We start from the raw sequence: 15,697 nt of genomic DNA, 5'->3' as shown, positions 1-15,697 counted from the left end.
CCAAAAATATAAGAATAATTCCATATAATGATGTCGTTGCATGCTAGATATCATATTTGTGTAGGTGCCAATTGCAGTAAACCAACCAACAGTTCATTAATGAAAGGGATTTGAGCTGCACCAAAAGGCAAACATGAGTGACATTTGGTGATGTGGGCGAAGGCAAAAAAAAAAAAAGAAACTGCGATGAGCATCACTTTCTGAATCATACTGGCCCAGAGCTGGAAGTGAATAACAAAAAGAGTATAGAGTATAGAGCATATACACAAATCACATTTATGCTAACTAGATATTGTTCATGGATATATATACTGCAGAAACACACAGCCTGTTAATGTATACAGCAGACAATGGCCTTTACAAATAATGCTGACACTTAAACAGTGAATTGGTTAGAAATCAGCTTCAAGTGGGGCCCAGAAAAAGACTAATTGCGTCATGGGAGCAAAAGAACCAACCCACGCAATCCCAAGGCCAGACGGTGATGAGGGCTGTTAATGGCCCCTATGATCCTCACCCTCATCCACCCCTCCCCTCACATACAAACACCATTTAGTTGATTTACATGCTACGGCCTGAATGAGAGGGTTACAAATAGCAGTGGGGTGTGGGGCAGAGTTGGATGGATCCTCTTTTAGTTAGTGTTTATATATAGATGGAGTGGACCCTTTTTGAAGCAGAGGTAATTAACACCTCGAATGGCAAAGCCACAGACTGGGCCCTTTGCGATTCTCTTTGTGACGCCATTGGTCATGTATAATATTATTCAGTTTTACCATTTACCACTGAGTAGCTTTCTCGTATTCTCTCTCTTCAGCCCTTGATTAAAACAAAAATAGTTGCTTGGATATTTATATAGCCTTTCATGATATTCAAAGCACAATTCCCTCCACTCCCTACACTCAAGGGTAATAAACCACAAATAGGCAGAAATGTTTTCTCTGACCACCACCAATCACTCAAGCCCATACCACATTCACACATAATATACAACTAAGGTTTGTGGGCAACTGCTCCAGTCAGCCTCATGAAGGATTAATACAGTAGCTGATCTCAACGGGTATCTAGAGTCATCATAAATCATCTATTGTTAAAAAGTGCTGATGATATTGTAGCGTAAAATCACCAGGAAAACTACAACTTCTAGTCCTCTGCTCTTGACATACATTCTTACAGTAAACACTCTTTTGTTATCTCCTCCCAGAACAGTGCAATGAACCAGTGTTCCTCTACATTCAGAACAGTTTGGACATTTGTCTGGAACATTACCATCACCTACTGAGATCTACTGGTTGTGAGTATTTGTGCGTTTAATACTTTAAATATGCCCATGTCCATGTAACAGGCAAAAACCCTACTTTTTTTTCCTACATTCGTTTTTTCCCTCAGATTCAGATGAGAAAAACGGTCTAAAGCTCTAATGACAAACTGCCATTTTCCCTCCACATTCTACAGTGACAGCTTCAGACAGATGCATTGTGCGAGCCAAGAACCAGCCTGATTGCCCGTTGCTGTTGACAACCAGAAGAAAGCGCAGGCACAAAGTAACAGCAGAAATCTGATGTCACTCTGCACATAATTAGCCAACAAATTATTCAAAGATGCAGTGGTGTTTTGGAGCTTTGTTTTTTTTTAAAAGGATATAAAGAGATGAGTTTGTCCAGAAGGTCGTCGGGCGACATGAGGAGCCGGTGCATGGTCAGTGTGATGTTCAACAGATGGCTGGTCCCTGTCAGACAGCCGTTGGTATCTGAAAAGAACAAATGTGGAAGAATTATTCACAGTGCTAAGAAATGAAAATGGTCTACAATCTTGAATTATAACATAATTCAAGTAAAAGATACCGGAATATCCAAATTGGGGATGTCACAATGTCATGATTATTCACACTTTATTGACATTGTAAAACGCAAAGTCTTCAGCAAGTATGTGACCAGCTGTAAAAATGGATAAAGTAAAGTCAATATGGAATAAACAGCTTTGCCCAGACAAAAAAAAGGCACGGATTGAAGACATTTATTTTTGGTTTGAATATTCTCACAATCCTGTTTAGTTGTTTTTTTTATTCCAATTATGTTTTGCATGATAATAATTCCAGATAAACCAAGACATTGTGACAGCTCTAGTACAAATCTAAATATACCGGTAGTACAAAAAAGACCTCCAAACTAGCAAAACAACTAGTTTAGTTTCTATCGGGGTGAAAGTAGTTTGATGTTTTTGCCTGTCCTATTACAGTTTGGTTTGCATCTGTTAAAAGCTATAGTTTGTTAAGTGTTTGTTAAAAAACCTTTAAGGGCCTATTTTCCCCAAAACTTCTCACTAAGATGAGCCCCATTTCAAACTGAAGTTGTTCTTGAACCCTTTGTGAAGCTGCACTTCTGTAGTTTTGGCCTCCGGTGTGATGATTTACTCTAATTATAAGTACTCTGCACAGAGAAATATCAGATGTTCTTTGGTGAATATAAAGAGCCGTATAGCTGGTGTCTGGAGGATGGACTGATTGAAACTAGTTTGGGAATTTGTTGGGTTTTGACAATCCCCCTTTCAAAACTGAAGCTAATTTGATAATTAAAAAAAAATGTATTAAGGACTTTTTTCCAGATGGAATCCATATAAAAGTCTCGTATTTTAGGGTTTTTTCATTAGTTGTATTGGAGTACAAACTGAGCCTGATTCATCCCAGAAAGTTTGATTTTATTGAAAATATGTAGAATACAGCTTTCTTTTCATATTTAACATGACGAGCAGAATGTTCTGCAGTTACCTTTTATCAGATGTGGACAAAAAGGAATAAATTATGAAAAAGTCTGAGGACCTACAGTTGGGCCCACCTCATTGTATCAGGCTTCTTGGAGTAGACAATTTAATAACGGCTCTGCCTCGGGTCGGCTCGGGGAAAGGGAGCTAGGACAGGGCCCATAATATACCATAGGCTACAGTCAATGGGGACGCAGCCCAAACTATAGACTGTAGGAATGAAAGGCTGAAGGCAGCATGATGGTCTGAGGAGTCTGAGGAGTCTGAGAAGTCTGAGGAGTCTGAGGAGTCTGAGGAGTCTGAGAAGTCTGAGAAGTCTGAGGAGTCTGAGGAGTCGCTGCTGCTGAGGCGTACAGACAGAGAGAGGGGCCAAATGAACGAGCTCTGTCAACATTAGTGCTGAGAGTTCGGCAGATGAAATGTAAAGATGAAAACAGCCTGAGCCACAATGAGGCTAAATGAAGTGGCGTAAGTGATGGTTTGTATCTAGAATCAAATATTTCAGTGGGATTACTTCTTAAAGGTCCCATAACATGCAAAATCGACTTTTCAGAGCTTTTAACCTTCTTACATTGCTATTTGTGCTTCATATATGTACCCAGAGTGTTTTTTTTGATTGATTCCCGCAGTGTTTAGCTATATTACAGACTATCTCCTTTCCTCGAATCTCCAAACTGACGGGGGGTGGCTGCAAGACCGCGTCATAACCACAGGCACACATCATCATCCCCCCTCCCCTCCCGCTTCCCGCCTGCCGCCTCCCGCCCCCTTCCCCCCGGCTCCGCGCTGCTGTCTCCCTACAAGCCCATTCCGGAGTGTTTCTGCTTCGATTTACGACAAAACACGGCTCAAAGAGGCCCAAAACTTCATTAATGATATCGCACTCTTTACTATTATCACAATGGTGAAGGTTTATGTGGCAATTGATGCAGCAACCGGGAAAATAAACGGAGAAGTTCTATCCGATACCGAAAAACCAGGAAATAAGAGCGCGATGGACATAAGACTTTTATATATATATATATATAGATCTATAGATCTATAGATATATCTGTTCTGCGCACGCTGTAGAATAAACACCAGATTTATTTAGTCTCAAAGTAGTGTTGATCTGAAGTTCTATCGTTTCTCACTCAGCGGAGCACCGCGGAGCACACAGCTGTGGGGCACGCACTACGTCACGGGTTGGGCGGGGGAGCCAGATTGCTCTTCGCAAGGGTGGGGGCAAATATCAAACCAAGCCGTTTGCATTTCCGGGTTAGTGAGGGGGTCCAAGGTCTGGGTGATATTTCTTAACTATTATGTTAAGGGTGTTGCACAACCCTTATTATAATCAATTATACACTTAGGATAGACTACGAAACGTGAAAAAAAGCATGTTATGGCACCTTTAAGGTGGAACAGCTCGTTGTCTTGGTGTTCCCTGGTCTCTATCCAGTATGTGTCTTTCCTAAGGCACATAATAGCTGGTTTAGGCACTATAGTTACATATACAATCAGAAAAGAAAAAGTTAATTGTTGAATGAATTATGTTTTATTTGGAAGAAAACATAGTTATTTTTCAGCTGCAGATTCACATAAGAAAGTGGACAAACTAATAATTTCTTCCTTGGCCAGTTATTGACCTTTTGCACACATTTAATAAAAATGTGATCATTATTTGTGCTATTCACTGAAAAACAAACAAAGCAATGCAGGAAAATGCCTTGGTTCCTTAGTGGAGTTATTAAAACTTTATTGTCAAAGCAAAACAATTCTGAAGACAGTGTTAAAAGGAAAAATACCTGTTCTGAACTGCTACATACTGGAAACTTATTACTTTGAGGTCCAGAGCAAAATGATGATAATTCTATCAACTGGATACACGCTGAATTTGTTGTGCCACTCATTCCTTTTCAGTTCAACCGAAGACCCTAGTGGATGAGCGGCAAGACATATTCTCTCCAAAATACTGATAGAATTCAAACTTCTTTTGGCCTGGACTGAGCTTATACAGAGGATTTTTCATGGTTTTACTCCTGGTTGCAATAATCAAAATTGCAAGTTGCATGGATTTGGTCCATTTGGTCTTAAGAGACCAAATCAGGTCTATTCCATTTGAAACTCGTTAATAAAAGACAAATTAATAATCATCTCTTTGCATATAACCTTTTTAAATGTAACACAAAATTAGGTTTGGCCCTCTGCAAGCAAATACTTATTCATTTTGGCCTACTGAGAAAAACTTTGGGCAAGACCTCAACAAACATGTTCTAAATGTATGGTTCTTGCAATAATTTAGCAGTTCAGTCTCACAAGGTAGAACATATCAACCAATGGATCGCAATTGTTGTTTTTGAGGTATTTAAGTTAAAATATAGTATAGAGTCATCAATAAAAAAAAGAACTAACAAAATATACAGTGATAGTTCTGTACTTAGGTGTTCATTCACATTCTCTGCAATATTTAAACCTCAACCAAGTCTTTGATAAGCAGGTTTTAGCAGGTTTTAGCAGGTTTTAGCACGTTTCTTACGCATTCCATACATTCATTACATGACATCTCTCTATCCTCAACACCACCTCCACCATCACAGGAGAATCATTGTGCTCCTTTGGCCCCATCACTACCTTCCTCCTCACTTCTTCCTGCTGCCCATTGGACGCATGAACTCAGTCGCTGACCAGTGGAAGAGGCGGCAGAACAGAGAACACTGTCCAGATTTAGGGCGATCATGGACAATGTCTCACACCACCTTCATCCAGGAGAGATCAGATGGCACAACTCACTGGCCTTGCACAGGTCGTGTCAATCTTTGGAAAGAATTTTACGACTGACTGGCTGCCGTCTTTACAAAAGAACCTGGCCGTTACCATTAAAAACCTGCTGCATTCGTCAATCCAATCGTGTCAGTGGCTGTATTTGTTCTTGTGAATTGTGACTATCAAGCAGATGCAATAAACATCTAGTACATTTTGTCTCATTATTGTCATTTATGCAGTGCTATTTTGATGAACAGGTGGGATTGGGCACTAACTGGCTTAATAGCCCCAATCATTCTTCAATTATTTATGAGATTAGTTTGAGGAACACAAATGAGAAGCTCTTTGTTAATGCTGTGTTGGCTGCACACATGGAACAATAATGGTAGTTAATGTCCCTGTATGGAAGGAGTTTTGGGTAAAGCAATGTGCACTCTAAACTTTCCAAGCGGCTCGCTTCATGTTTAAATATGCCTGTGTGTGAACCACTGTGGCAGGCTTTTCTCACTGCACTTGTCACTTCCTTTTCCTTGTATATTGCGCGCTTCCTTTTTTTCTGTGACCTTGACCACCTTTAGTCACCACCGCAAATGGTCCCACATCACAATGTAAACTCGCAAATGTCAGAGCCCGTCAGTGTTGGCAAACAAACATTACATTTGAGATAAATGTTATTGCATATACAAACATGATTTCATAGTTACTGTATGTGAAGACTGCAGGAGAAGACAATGAATAGCAAACCAGATTAATTAAAGGCATCGACCTTTACCAGAAACACTAAACGAAGACAGAAGCGGATTCCACACAATTTGGACAACAAAGGCACGGTAAAGTGTGAGGAACGTTTGGCAAATTTAACAATAATAATGTATTTTGTTTATTACTAAAAAACGGAAAAAATGTGCAAGGCAGCCAACAATACTCAATACTATTCTAATTTAAATAGCTATGCTTTCTTGTTTATTTTATACCAAGTAACTAAACTAATAAAAATATAGCCAAAAAATGTCATTTTCCTCCTGTTCCAGCTTTATTATAACATGTTACAACCTTCATCTTTTCAGGAGAAGCAGCATCTACAACATAGTAAGCAACTGAAATTACAGACTACTTTTATCCAATCCCATAATTCCACGGTTTATGACTGAAACTGAATGCAGTGAGTGGAACATTTCGAGCTGTTCTCTCTGCAGCTCTCTCCCACCATCAAGGACATTAAACGCTTGTGTGCGGGGGCCTCTTTTAAACCACATCACCTTGGAAATATCTCAGCTCCATGCCAACATGTTTTTTTTCTTCTTCTTCTCTAATCTCTGTTATCTGTAAGCGACTTTAGCCACCGCCGACTAATCCTGCATTTGTATACTGCGAACAGGGCGTGTCACTAAATCATTGGCCCCTAAAGCCTCAGCATACACCTCACCTGTTTGTGCAAATACAGAGAGTAAAATGAGTAAATACAAATGTTAGAACAGCAACGTGTCATAACACATCTAAAACATAATTACCGTAAGTTGGCCTATCTGCTGCTGCCTGATATCAACTGCTGGAAGGGCAGATATTTTTGTTTTAAACACAAAACTGATCGGAATGTCTTTATCTCTTATCTGTTGTATTGTGAGTGAAAACGTTAGTGCGGTATTGTAAGAAAAAAAAACAGTGCTAACAGGAGTTTGGCAAAATTGACAACTATCAGACAAATGGGAAATATATGTAAAATGAATCAGAAAAGTGTAGAAATAAAAGCTTATTCTCAATATAAATTCACATTACAAACAAATCACGATATTATCTCAAATTCAATCGCGTGTCCACCCCCAGTTACACATTAAAATTACAGTTACACAAACATCATAAGACTTTCTTTGCCAACAGCGCCCAGTAATAAGTATGATATTACATTAATTGATTGACCTAACGATGAACTTAGAGCCGACACACCAGTATCGATATTGGCTCCTCTCTAAATTAAAGACGGCAAAGAGGGGTTGATCCAGATAATAATCACAACTAAAACTTGAATAATTTGAACAAGAATCAATATTGAAATAAAGCACATAAACAGGACAGAATTGGACCTTTTCTGAACAGATTTAGAATGGTCTGGATCTATGAGAACTTGGATAAGACCACTCAATACTTTTTTGCATCATCTCAAATGTCTTATTTAGGTTAAAGTACACACAAAACCTCTTTTTCAAGGGTGACCTGAGCCAAGGTGTGAAGATTCCAGCACAACATCCACACATTTAAACAAGAAACATGAAAAAAAAAACTACATTTCAAAGCAATTGCTATAATATACATCCACAGTGTAATGCTTACTATCATTGTGGTCCAGAATGAGAAGAAGTTTCCTTTAGTATTAACATTGCATTTGACATTTTAGTATTCTGACAACACAAACGAAATGTTGCTGCTGTCTTATGATGTTGCTTTTGTATAACTCAACCAATAAATATGATATGACCAATTACAGTTGGTTTTTCCATTGTAGATTGATCTTGTTTAATGCCAATAATCAGATAAATAAATTGTTACCCACAAACTTGTTTAGATGCTCAATGGTTTCCTCTTGGAGTTTCTCTGTTTGTATGGTTAATGCTGAAGTTAACAGTAAATGTAGTAGCACAAAGTGTACAAATGTGGGAAATATTGGAATCACCTTTACCATTTCACAACTTTACTCTTTTCAGGCGTGGAATACAATAATTACCACCTACCACCGTCATTTGATCAGTGACATCATCTTGCTGAGTCAATACGAAAAGTAAAACAGCTGTTCTAGGACGCTTATCACACCCAATAATTCACTGACAACCAAACAACAACCTGGAGCCAATGCGCTCAGATTATAATGTCAGGTAACCAGTTGCTACATCGTATTTTTCACAACTCTTCCTACCGCAAACGCTGCCTGTAAGAAGGTAATTACTGAAGGAAATCCCCTGTCCAAACTCTGCCACTGGCTCGAAGATAAGGGATAAATTGTACTGTACATTATCCCAACAATAACAAACACCATTGTCCTAAAGTTCTTGAGAGTGCATCAGATGGATTAAGGGCCAGGTACGTCACATTTGAACAAAAGGTAGACAAACAATGTCCACTGATCCGAGTAGGACAGTGTGTTTACAATCATTTCAAGTATGTTCTTGTTCTTCTGAGGCTCTTGTATCACGGATCCAAGTCATTTTTAGCTCCACTGGCTGAGTAAGTCTAACATATTGTCACACAAGTTTAAGCCAAGACGAGTTCAACTAACAAACCTCGCCTTTCTTCCGTTTGTTTCCAAAGCTCAGAACGTGTAGGAGTCGAAGAAAACACTTTTTACACAATGCAAATCCCCTAAATGCAAATATACCAAGTGAGGGAAAATTCTTGATAAAACAATGTACAATTTCCAGCCCAACATACACATTGAATGCATTGAACATACTGTTATTTGACAAGTTTATTTGTAGAGCACAATTTTTAGACAAGGAAATTCAAACGTGCATCACACAACAGGAAATAAAATGCATTTAAAATCACACAGACATGACAGAAATCACACAACCTTCCTTTCTATTCATTCAATTCAACAATTTTGCAGATGCAAAACCAAATTTATTGGACCACACTTGCAGACACTCCAGACACTATTTCCCATATTTTCCTTTTTTTTAAAAACATAATCATGCACGTTTTACATAGTTGTCAGTTCAAACAAGTGTAAAATGTTACTTTCAGACAAACATAAGGGCAAATATCTGATCAAAACGTAGATAAAGCAGCACTAAAATGTTGGAAAGTAGTTATTATTCTACTATAACTATTGCGCCACTGTCCACAGACTGTAACACGGAGCCTATTTTGGGGTGGCCGTGCATTACAAACTCCAGTGTGGTCTGGCGAGAGCGATGATGTCAGCGCCAATTGATCCACACCTCGGAGCGCTCCACATTTCAAAGGGCCGGCCCATCATCTGAGGACCCGCGTTTGGGGAGCTGACCTTTGCGCTCGGACAGGCTTTAAGCTACTAGCAGGTAATCCTTCAAATAGCTCTTACGTGAACGCTCACATTTGAAAAGGTGCTGGGGGACCTGACGCTTGTGGTGAGGGCTAATAAGCATCAGTAATATAATGTGCTGTTGATGGATTCTCAAACTGAGGGAGAGTTTAGGCGGGATAAACCAGAACTCAAAGGTGCACTATGTAGCATGTCTGATTCTTTCCATAGGGATGTTGTGGAATGTTCCAAACTATAGGCCATTAAAGGCGACATATAATGCAAAAATAGAGCTTTGTTAGCTTTAGGGCTTAGGTCTAAGCCATTATCTTACTTAAAGTTGTATTTTGACTGATTCCTGTATGGCTGTGTGATCTTGTATTGTCCTGCAACTGTGGCTCGAGTGCTCAGAAAAAATCAGTTTCACCTACCCCCTATCCCCGCCAACATCCCTGTACTTAGTTGTGATTATTGGAAAAAATGAAAACTCATAGGGCTCTAAAATGTTCAGTACCCATTCTTCAAAAAATAGAACGGTGTGACTTTAAATCCATTGCTTTGTTATAAAGGGGCGGGGCCAACAGCAGACAATCAAGAAAGTCACTGGACCTGTTTCTGTTACTAAGTAGTTTTGGAAAAAGAATGCATTTTACAATTAACAAAATGAGTGTTGTAGTTTAATATTAAGTTAAAAAAAAAAAGCATGCAATTCTTTTTTACATGCATTTACCTTCATGGAGACAAAACACCCAGCAGTAAGGTTACATTGTGCACCTTTAAACTGACCTAAACCCGGGGTAAACCGACATAAATATAAAAAGACACAGATCAAACCAGAACTAATCAAGAACAAAATGAACTGGCAAAAACGCAGGCAGATATGATGACAAAACCATGTATCGGTGCTATATCTGAAATCCTGTACCATCATTTTAATTTGGACATATATTTTCCACCCACCAAAGTGAAAATGAAGCCAGTCCGAGCTTCCATCTTCTGATGGATGTCATTTTATGTGCTGCCCATTGTAATCGCTCCGTGTATTGCTCCCGCTCCATTTGTGTAACCAGGCAACAACTATTTGAAAGGTTGTCTCTTCTTCAATCAGCATAAGTCTAAGAGCTCTCCAGACAACTTGATGAAGCCACTGATCTTTCCCCTGATTGATCAGTCTTCAGTCTCATTAATCAAGGTTGGTTTTGGTACAACACAAATGCAAAATCGATGCATGTTAGCAGCTTATGGACAAGTCTATACAAATGAGATGAGCCTTAAGCTATCCACGTCTGAAGAATGCCAGCACGCCTTGAAATAAAGTTCTGTTTGGACTTACCAAAGGACTGCAGACAGGCCTGGATGATCTCGTCCCAGCTCGCCCCCTTGGTGAGGTGACCCAGAGGCATGATGGGTTTGCTGGGAGCGTTCTGAGGACCGTGCCTGTGGAAGCGGTGAGTTCTTCCAGGAGGAGAAACTCTAGATTTGGACCCACATCCTGGAGCTACTTTCCTAGAGACACAGCAACACAAAAGACCAGAGTGAGGAGAAGCAATGGCTGTGCAAATGTTGTTCAGATTTCCCCCCAAAAATGGTTTTAGTTTATAAAATTGATGAGCAAAGTTGCATGGTTGGTATGTCTTTTCTATTGTGGAAACACAAGACCACCCCTCAGTGGTATTTGACTATTCATTGTTCTGGTTTCCTTCCTTTGATTTAGGGAAATACCAGTTGATTGCGGACTTCCAGTTCAAACTGTTGAATGAGGAGTAAACACAACCTGTTGCTCCGAAAGCATTTTTACATGTTAACGAGCTCCATAGATTTTCGTTCTGCTGAGCGAGAATTCAGCCAAACTAAACTTTAAAAATACTCAAACGCACAATAAAGACTGGCACTTACGCGTCCTCTTTGCCCTCAGTTGTTACATTTTGGTTGGGGTTGTTCTCTTTAGCCTGACATCCCATGGCGAGGTATTGGGCGACGAGCGGCTGAACGAGGCTGTCCATTTGCGTCCTTTTGCCTGGGAGCGTCTGCTCTGTGTGTGCGCTGCTGCTGCCGGCGCGCGCTGCGCTGCATTGTGCTGACTCTGTGCGCGCTACACCATCTACACCAGCTACACCTTCTACACCAGCTACACCTTCTACACCAGCTACACCTTCTACACCAGCTACACCTACACCAGCTACACTCAGCACACTCACAGTGAGGCTGAGAGGGGGCGGCAGAGGTGCAGCTCGTCACTCACACTGTGCCAAAGCAAATGTCCCACAGCTTCACAATTTATGGAGTTCGATGAAGAGATTTTCATTTTGATATGTTTGTCTTTGCTGCTACTGACTCTTGGTGCTGCAGGTACGATGATGTAGCCTAAACAAAACATGTAAATGCATTTATAAACATAATTGTAATAAATTGTACCAATTGAGCTGGCAATGATTCATCCTCAAAGTTTGTTCAGGATACATAACAGGAAAAGGGCGCACCTTCCTCTACAGATAACAGCTCTATGTTCCACAGTGGTTTATGGAGCTGTCACAGTGGAAGGTTCCTACACAACATCTAACAAAGCTGAAAGTATTTGTGATGGAGAACAGAAACAGCAGTTAGGTCTGCAATCATAGCACGAGCCGCTAACCTCCAAATATGAAAAGCACTTTATCAAAATATAGGCTATAACAACTTAAAATCTACACTCACAACGTAGAAACAATCTAATACACAATATTGTGGATTTTCATTTATGAAGAGTAATCCATAAACAATGGTTTCATCATATGATGTTAAATATTAACATAAATCAAATAATTAGCTCATAATAAATGTACCATGGCTCTACTACAATATCTGCTTGTATAAAGTGCTCATGTGGCCTGCAGTAGACAAGGCTGCAGCGCCCTCTTGTGGTTCATGGCCTGCACACAAGTGGCTTTCATTTATTTGCTTTCCTCGAATAAAGTCACATACCCACAGACAGACTAGGATAGAAAATATGTGTTTGAAAGCCTTAGTTAATACCGTACAATATGTGGCTAATGCTCACAAAGAATACTTTGCAAGTTAATTTGATCTGTTTATTTGAGAGCCAAGTATAAGCTCCGTGAGGCGTGATGGATGTATGGTTCTGAAAACACCTGGAACTCCAGTGTGCAAACCAAACTATGGTGCAAGCACGTAAACAACAACAACAACAACAACAACAACAATCAAACTAAACTAAACTTTTTTTTAAATAAATCTTTATTTTTTCTTTTATTCGTTAACTCTCTTTCAAGGATGACCCGGGCCAAAGCACACAGTATAACAACATTTACATTTCTGCACTAAACAAGATCGCATAGTATAAAAGATTTCAAACAGAACTACTACATTTAGACACACTGACAATTTTCATAAGAATGATGCTCTTGGGCACTTGGGTACTTTTGTTTGTTTGAAAGAAAAAAACAACAACGAAAAAACTAAACTAAACTTTATCGTTGACAGTCCACGCGGGGCACCTGGACCACGTGACACGGGCCCGTGCGGAGGCGGCGCATGGATCTATTGTAATTAGCACATGTTAGCTAGCGTTAACTAGCCAGAGTGTGACGTTGAGTTGCGTGTTTTTAAAGGTTTTACTCCTCAATTGTATGTATTTTAGACAGTTAAAATGGTGGGAGATGACGTAGAGTTTCTAAGCATTTTCAAAGGAAAGCGCATCAAACTAACCTTGACAAATGCATCTTACTTCGGCATCGTCCTGCGCATCAACTCCAACAAAACCATCATTTTGGGCGACGGTGGGCCTGCTTTTTCACTGTACTTTTGAATATAAGACATATATTAGTGCACAATCTGCTGATTACACATTGTGTTACTCATTTCAGTTGTTGGGGCCAATAGTGGGTGCAGATATAGAGGTTCTAAAATGTTCTTCGGCCGTGACATTGTCGATGGTAAGACGATGATGACATTAAATATCATGCTACCACATGTTATTTCTTCTGTAACTGTCTCTTATTTCATCCATGTAATAGTGGAATTTACACACAAAGAAGATAAGGCCAGTAGGTAAGTAAAGTAAGTGATGACCATATGTGATTGCACTTGTATTGAACTCTGTGTTGGTGAATAAAAGAGATGTTGGGGAGAAGCATGTAGAGGATCACTTGAGTGTGGAGAAGTTCCAGCCTTACAGGAGAGCTGTTGGACTAGGTGAGCTCATCATACATTTAAATAACTCCATTTTGTGATTGTCTCATGATGTATTTTCAGATGAAGACGATGAAGATGACGGGAAATACATTAACTTCATTGTCATTGACGAGTTTCATGAAAAGTTTGGTCCGGCTGTAGGTTTATCACAGTTTTATTCTAGTCTCCTTGATTAAGTGTAAATGCATATGTAATGTGTATTTTAGTTGATACACATCAAAAAGCAACAAGTTATTGGAGTGGGAGTGGATGGAGTCGAACTATACAAGAGTGGGCGTCTGTGCTGGCTTGAGGTAATATATAGAAGAAATTGCCTCTGTCTAAACTAACTAACTAATAAATACAATGGTTTACTGTTAAGATTGCTACAAAGTACAAGGTGTACCTATTTGATATCCTACTTCTGGGAGCTCGTGCATTTAAAAATGGTCTCTCCATGATCCTGCAGAGTAAACATATTTTAAAGGTGAGTCTGAAAGCACGTGTGACGAGCTGTATTATATTAAAATGTTCATTCTTGAATACAGGTCATTCATGACTGCAGAGCTATTGGAGGATGTTTGTCTACACAGTTTGGAGTAAATCTGACAAACGTTTTCGACACTCAGGTGAACAGGTCACATTATCTTCAAAACAAAACTGGTCTTGAGTTAAATTAACGTTCTCTCCTGTTCTCTCTCTGACAAAGGTAGCAGATGTGATGTGCTTCTACTCAGAGACAGGCGGCTTGCTTCCAAACAGAGTAAGCACACTTCAGGATGCGATCCATCTACATCTGAAGGTGCCTTCATCACAGCTTTTATCCCTACAAATGAAGGCTCAACTCACACAGGTACCGAGCTTAAGCCTCTTATGAGCTGATGTGAGGATTTACATTTACTTCACATCTGTAAATGACTGTGTGACAGGAGAAGGAGATGTGGTGCAAGCGGCCCAGCCCACTGCCCCTGCTGAAGGTCATGGCTCTGTCAGTGATCCACCTGCAGCCTCTGCGCCTGGTGCTGCTCGACACACTTATGACAGACTACATGCACCTGGTGGATTCATATCTCAAAAGTAGCCACTTCCAGCCAGATGAGCTGGAGCATCTCACTATGGTATGTAGTTGGGGATTTGAAAATCACTGCACTTCATTGGCCAAGCGTGCTGCTTATGGTGTCCAGGCACACTTTAGTAAATCCATCTCCTGATTGTTTATTAGAAGAGTGTTTTGGAGCTGCCTAAGGAGCTCCGACAGTTGGATCAAATGCGCTGTGATCGCCAGGAGTGGGCGGCTGAGCAGTTTTCAGTGACGGAGGAGGGTCTGCTTGATCGTTTTAACCCCAAATTCACAAAGAGGGCAGAAGAAGAGCACCCTAAAGCTGAGAGCATGGAGGTTTCCTCTGACAGTCCCCAAGCCTCTCTGTGTTCTGGCAGAGAACTAATGGACATAAACCAGAACGAGAAGTCTCCTTTTCCAGTCTTCCCTGGTATGGGACGAGGCTTGTTCCTCCACACACCAGTAGCTCAGAACCCTGGAAACGGTGCAGCTGAGTCAGCGTCTGGTAAGAGTGAGAAGGCGCTTAATGAAGCTCATGTACCCAAGTCTCTCAGCCAATCGTTCAGGTCCTTCAGGAATTAAGAAAACGTTATTTACTGCATTACCTTATTTACTAAATTTATTTTGTGCTTATTTAATGTAACCACTAGATGGCAGTAAATATTGGACTATCATGTATGGCTTGAAAATGTTTATTTTCGCAGTACAGCATTAACGTTGTGGTTTTAAGTTTTGCCAAGCCACTTGCAAAGTGTGTGTGTTACATTTATTACTTCACGACATGTTGCCAATAAAACGTACAGTTAGGTTCAGTTCAGTCTTGTTTCATTGAACAAATTGTTTAATAATTCATTAAAATGCAGTACATGACACATCATTACTTGTTCTGATCATTTATCTTAATATATCAATGTGTGATGAAAACAAAGCTACCACTGGTAGAACACGACCACGAACAATGCCACTCCTCC

At 40.0% G+C, this 15,697-nt stretch overlaps 2 protein-coding genes across 2 annotated transcripts; one reads left to right on the top strand and one right to left on the bottom strand.

The window, feature by feature from the left end:
* Positions 1-1,580: 1,580 nt before the first annotated feature.
* On the bottom strand, positions 1,581-11,582 carry LOC140370377 (RAS guanyl-releasing protein 1-like). The gene is made up of 3 exons (XM_072457509.1): positions 11,393-11,582; positions 10,830-11,002; positions 1,581-1,750 (listed from the first exon to the last, which is right to left on the bottom strand). The coding sequence occupies exons 1-3, from the start codon at positions 11,497-11,499 to the stop codon at positions 1,596-1,598; spliced, it is 435 nt and encodes a 144-aa protein (XP_072313610.1). The 5' UTR covers positions 11,500-11,582; the 3' UTR covers positions 1,581-1,595.
* Positions 11,583-13,039: 1,457 nt separating this feature from the next.
* exd1 (exonuclease 3'-5' domain containing 1) lies at positions 13,040-15,386 on the top strand. Its single transcript, XM_072458140.1, has 11 exons — positions 13,040-13,272; positions 13,360-13,428; positions 13,510-13,543; positions 13,611-13,687; positions 13,748-13,824; positions 13,894-13,980; positions 14,049-14,153; positions 14,215-14,295; positions 14,376-14,519; positions 14,596-14,784; positions 14,892-15,386. Exons 1-11 carry the CDS (start codon positions 13,143-13,145, stop codon positions 15,306-15,308), a joined length of 1,410 nt encoding a protein of 469 aa, XP_072314241.1. The 5' UTR covers positions 13,040-13,142; the 3' UTR covers positions 15,309-15,386.
* The last annotated feature ends 311 nt before the right edge of the window (positions 15,387-15,697 follow it).

The sequence above is a fragment of the Eucyclogobius newberryi genome, unplaced genomic scaffold (assembly GCF_026437365.1).
Source record: "Eucyclogobius newberryi isolate DKJ021-1_F unplaced genomic scaffold, fEucNew1.0.hap1 SCAF_21, whole genome shotgun sequence".
Lineage (NCBI taxonomy): Eukaryota > Metazoa > Chordata > Actinopteri > Gobiiformes > Gobiidae > Eucyclogobius > Eucyclogobius newberryi.
This window is presented reverse-complemented; position numbering and strand designations above follow the sequence as displayed.

Excerpts from the sequence above, each read along its gene's own strand:
- exd1 (XM_072458140.1), top strand. The coding sequence starts at position 13,143 with ATGGTGGGAGATGACGTAGAGTTTCTAAGCATTTTCAAAGGAAAGCGC. Across the intron at positions 13,273-13,359 it reads AACCATCATTTTGGGCGACG|TTGTTGGGGCCAATAGTGGG; the intron begins GTGGGCCTGCTT and ends TACTCATTTCAG. Across the intron at positions 13,981-14,048 it reads GGCGTCTGTGCTGGCTTGAG|ATTGCTACAAAGTACAAGGT; the intron begins GTAATATATAGA and ends TTTACTGTTAAG.
- LOC140370377 (XM_072457509.1), bottom strand. The coding sequence starts at position 11,499 with ATGGACAGCCTCGTTCAGCCGCTCGTCGCCCAATACCTCGCCATGGGA. Across the intron at positions 11,003-11,392 it reads ACTGAGGGCAAAGAGGACGC|GAAAGTAGCTCCAGGATGTG; the intron begins GTAAGTGCCAGT and ends CTGTGTCTCTAG. Across the intron at positions 1,751-10,829 it reads GGCCTGTCTGCAGTCCTTTG|ATACCAACGGCTGTCTGACA; the intron begins GTAAGTCCAAAC and ends TGTTCTTTTCAG.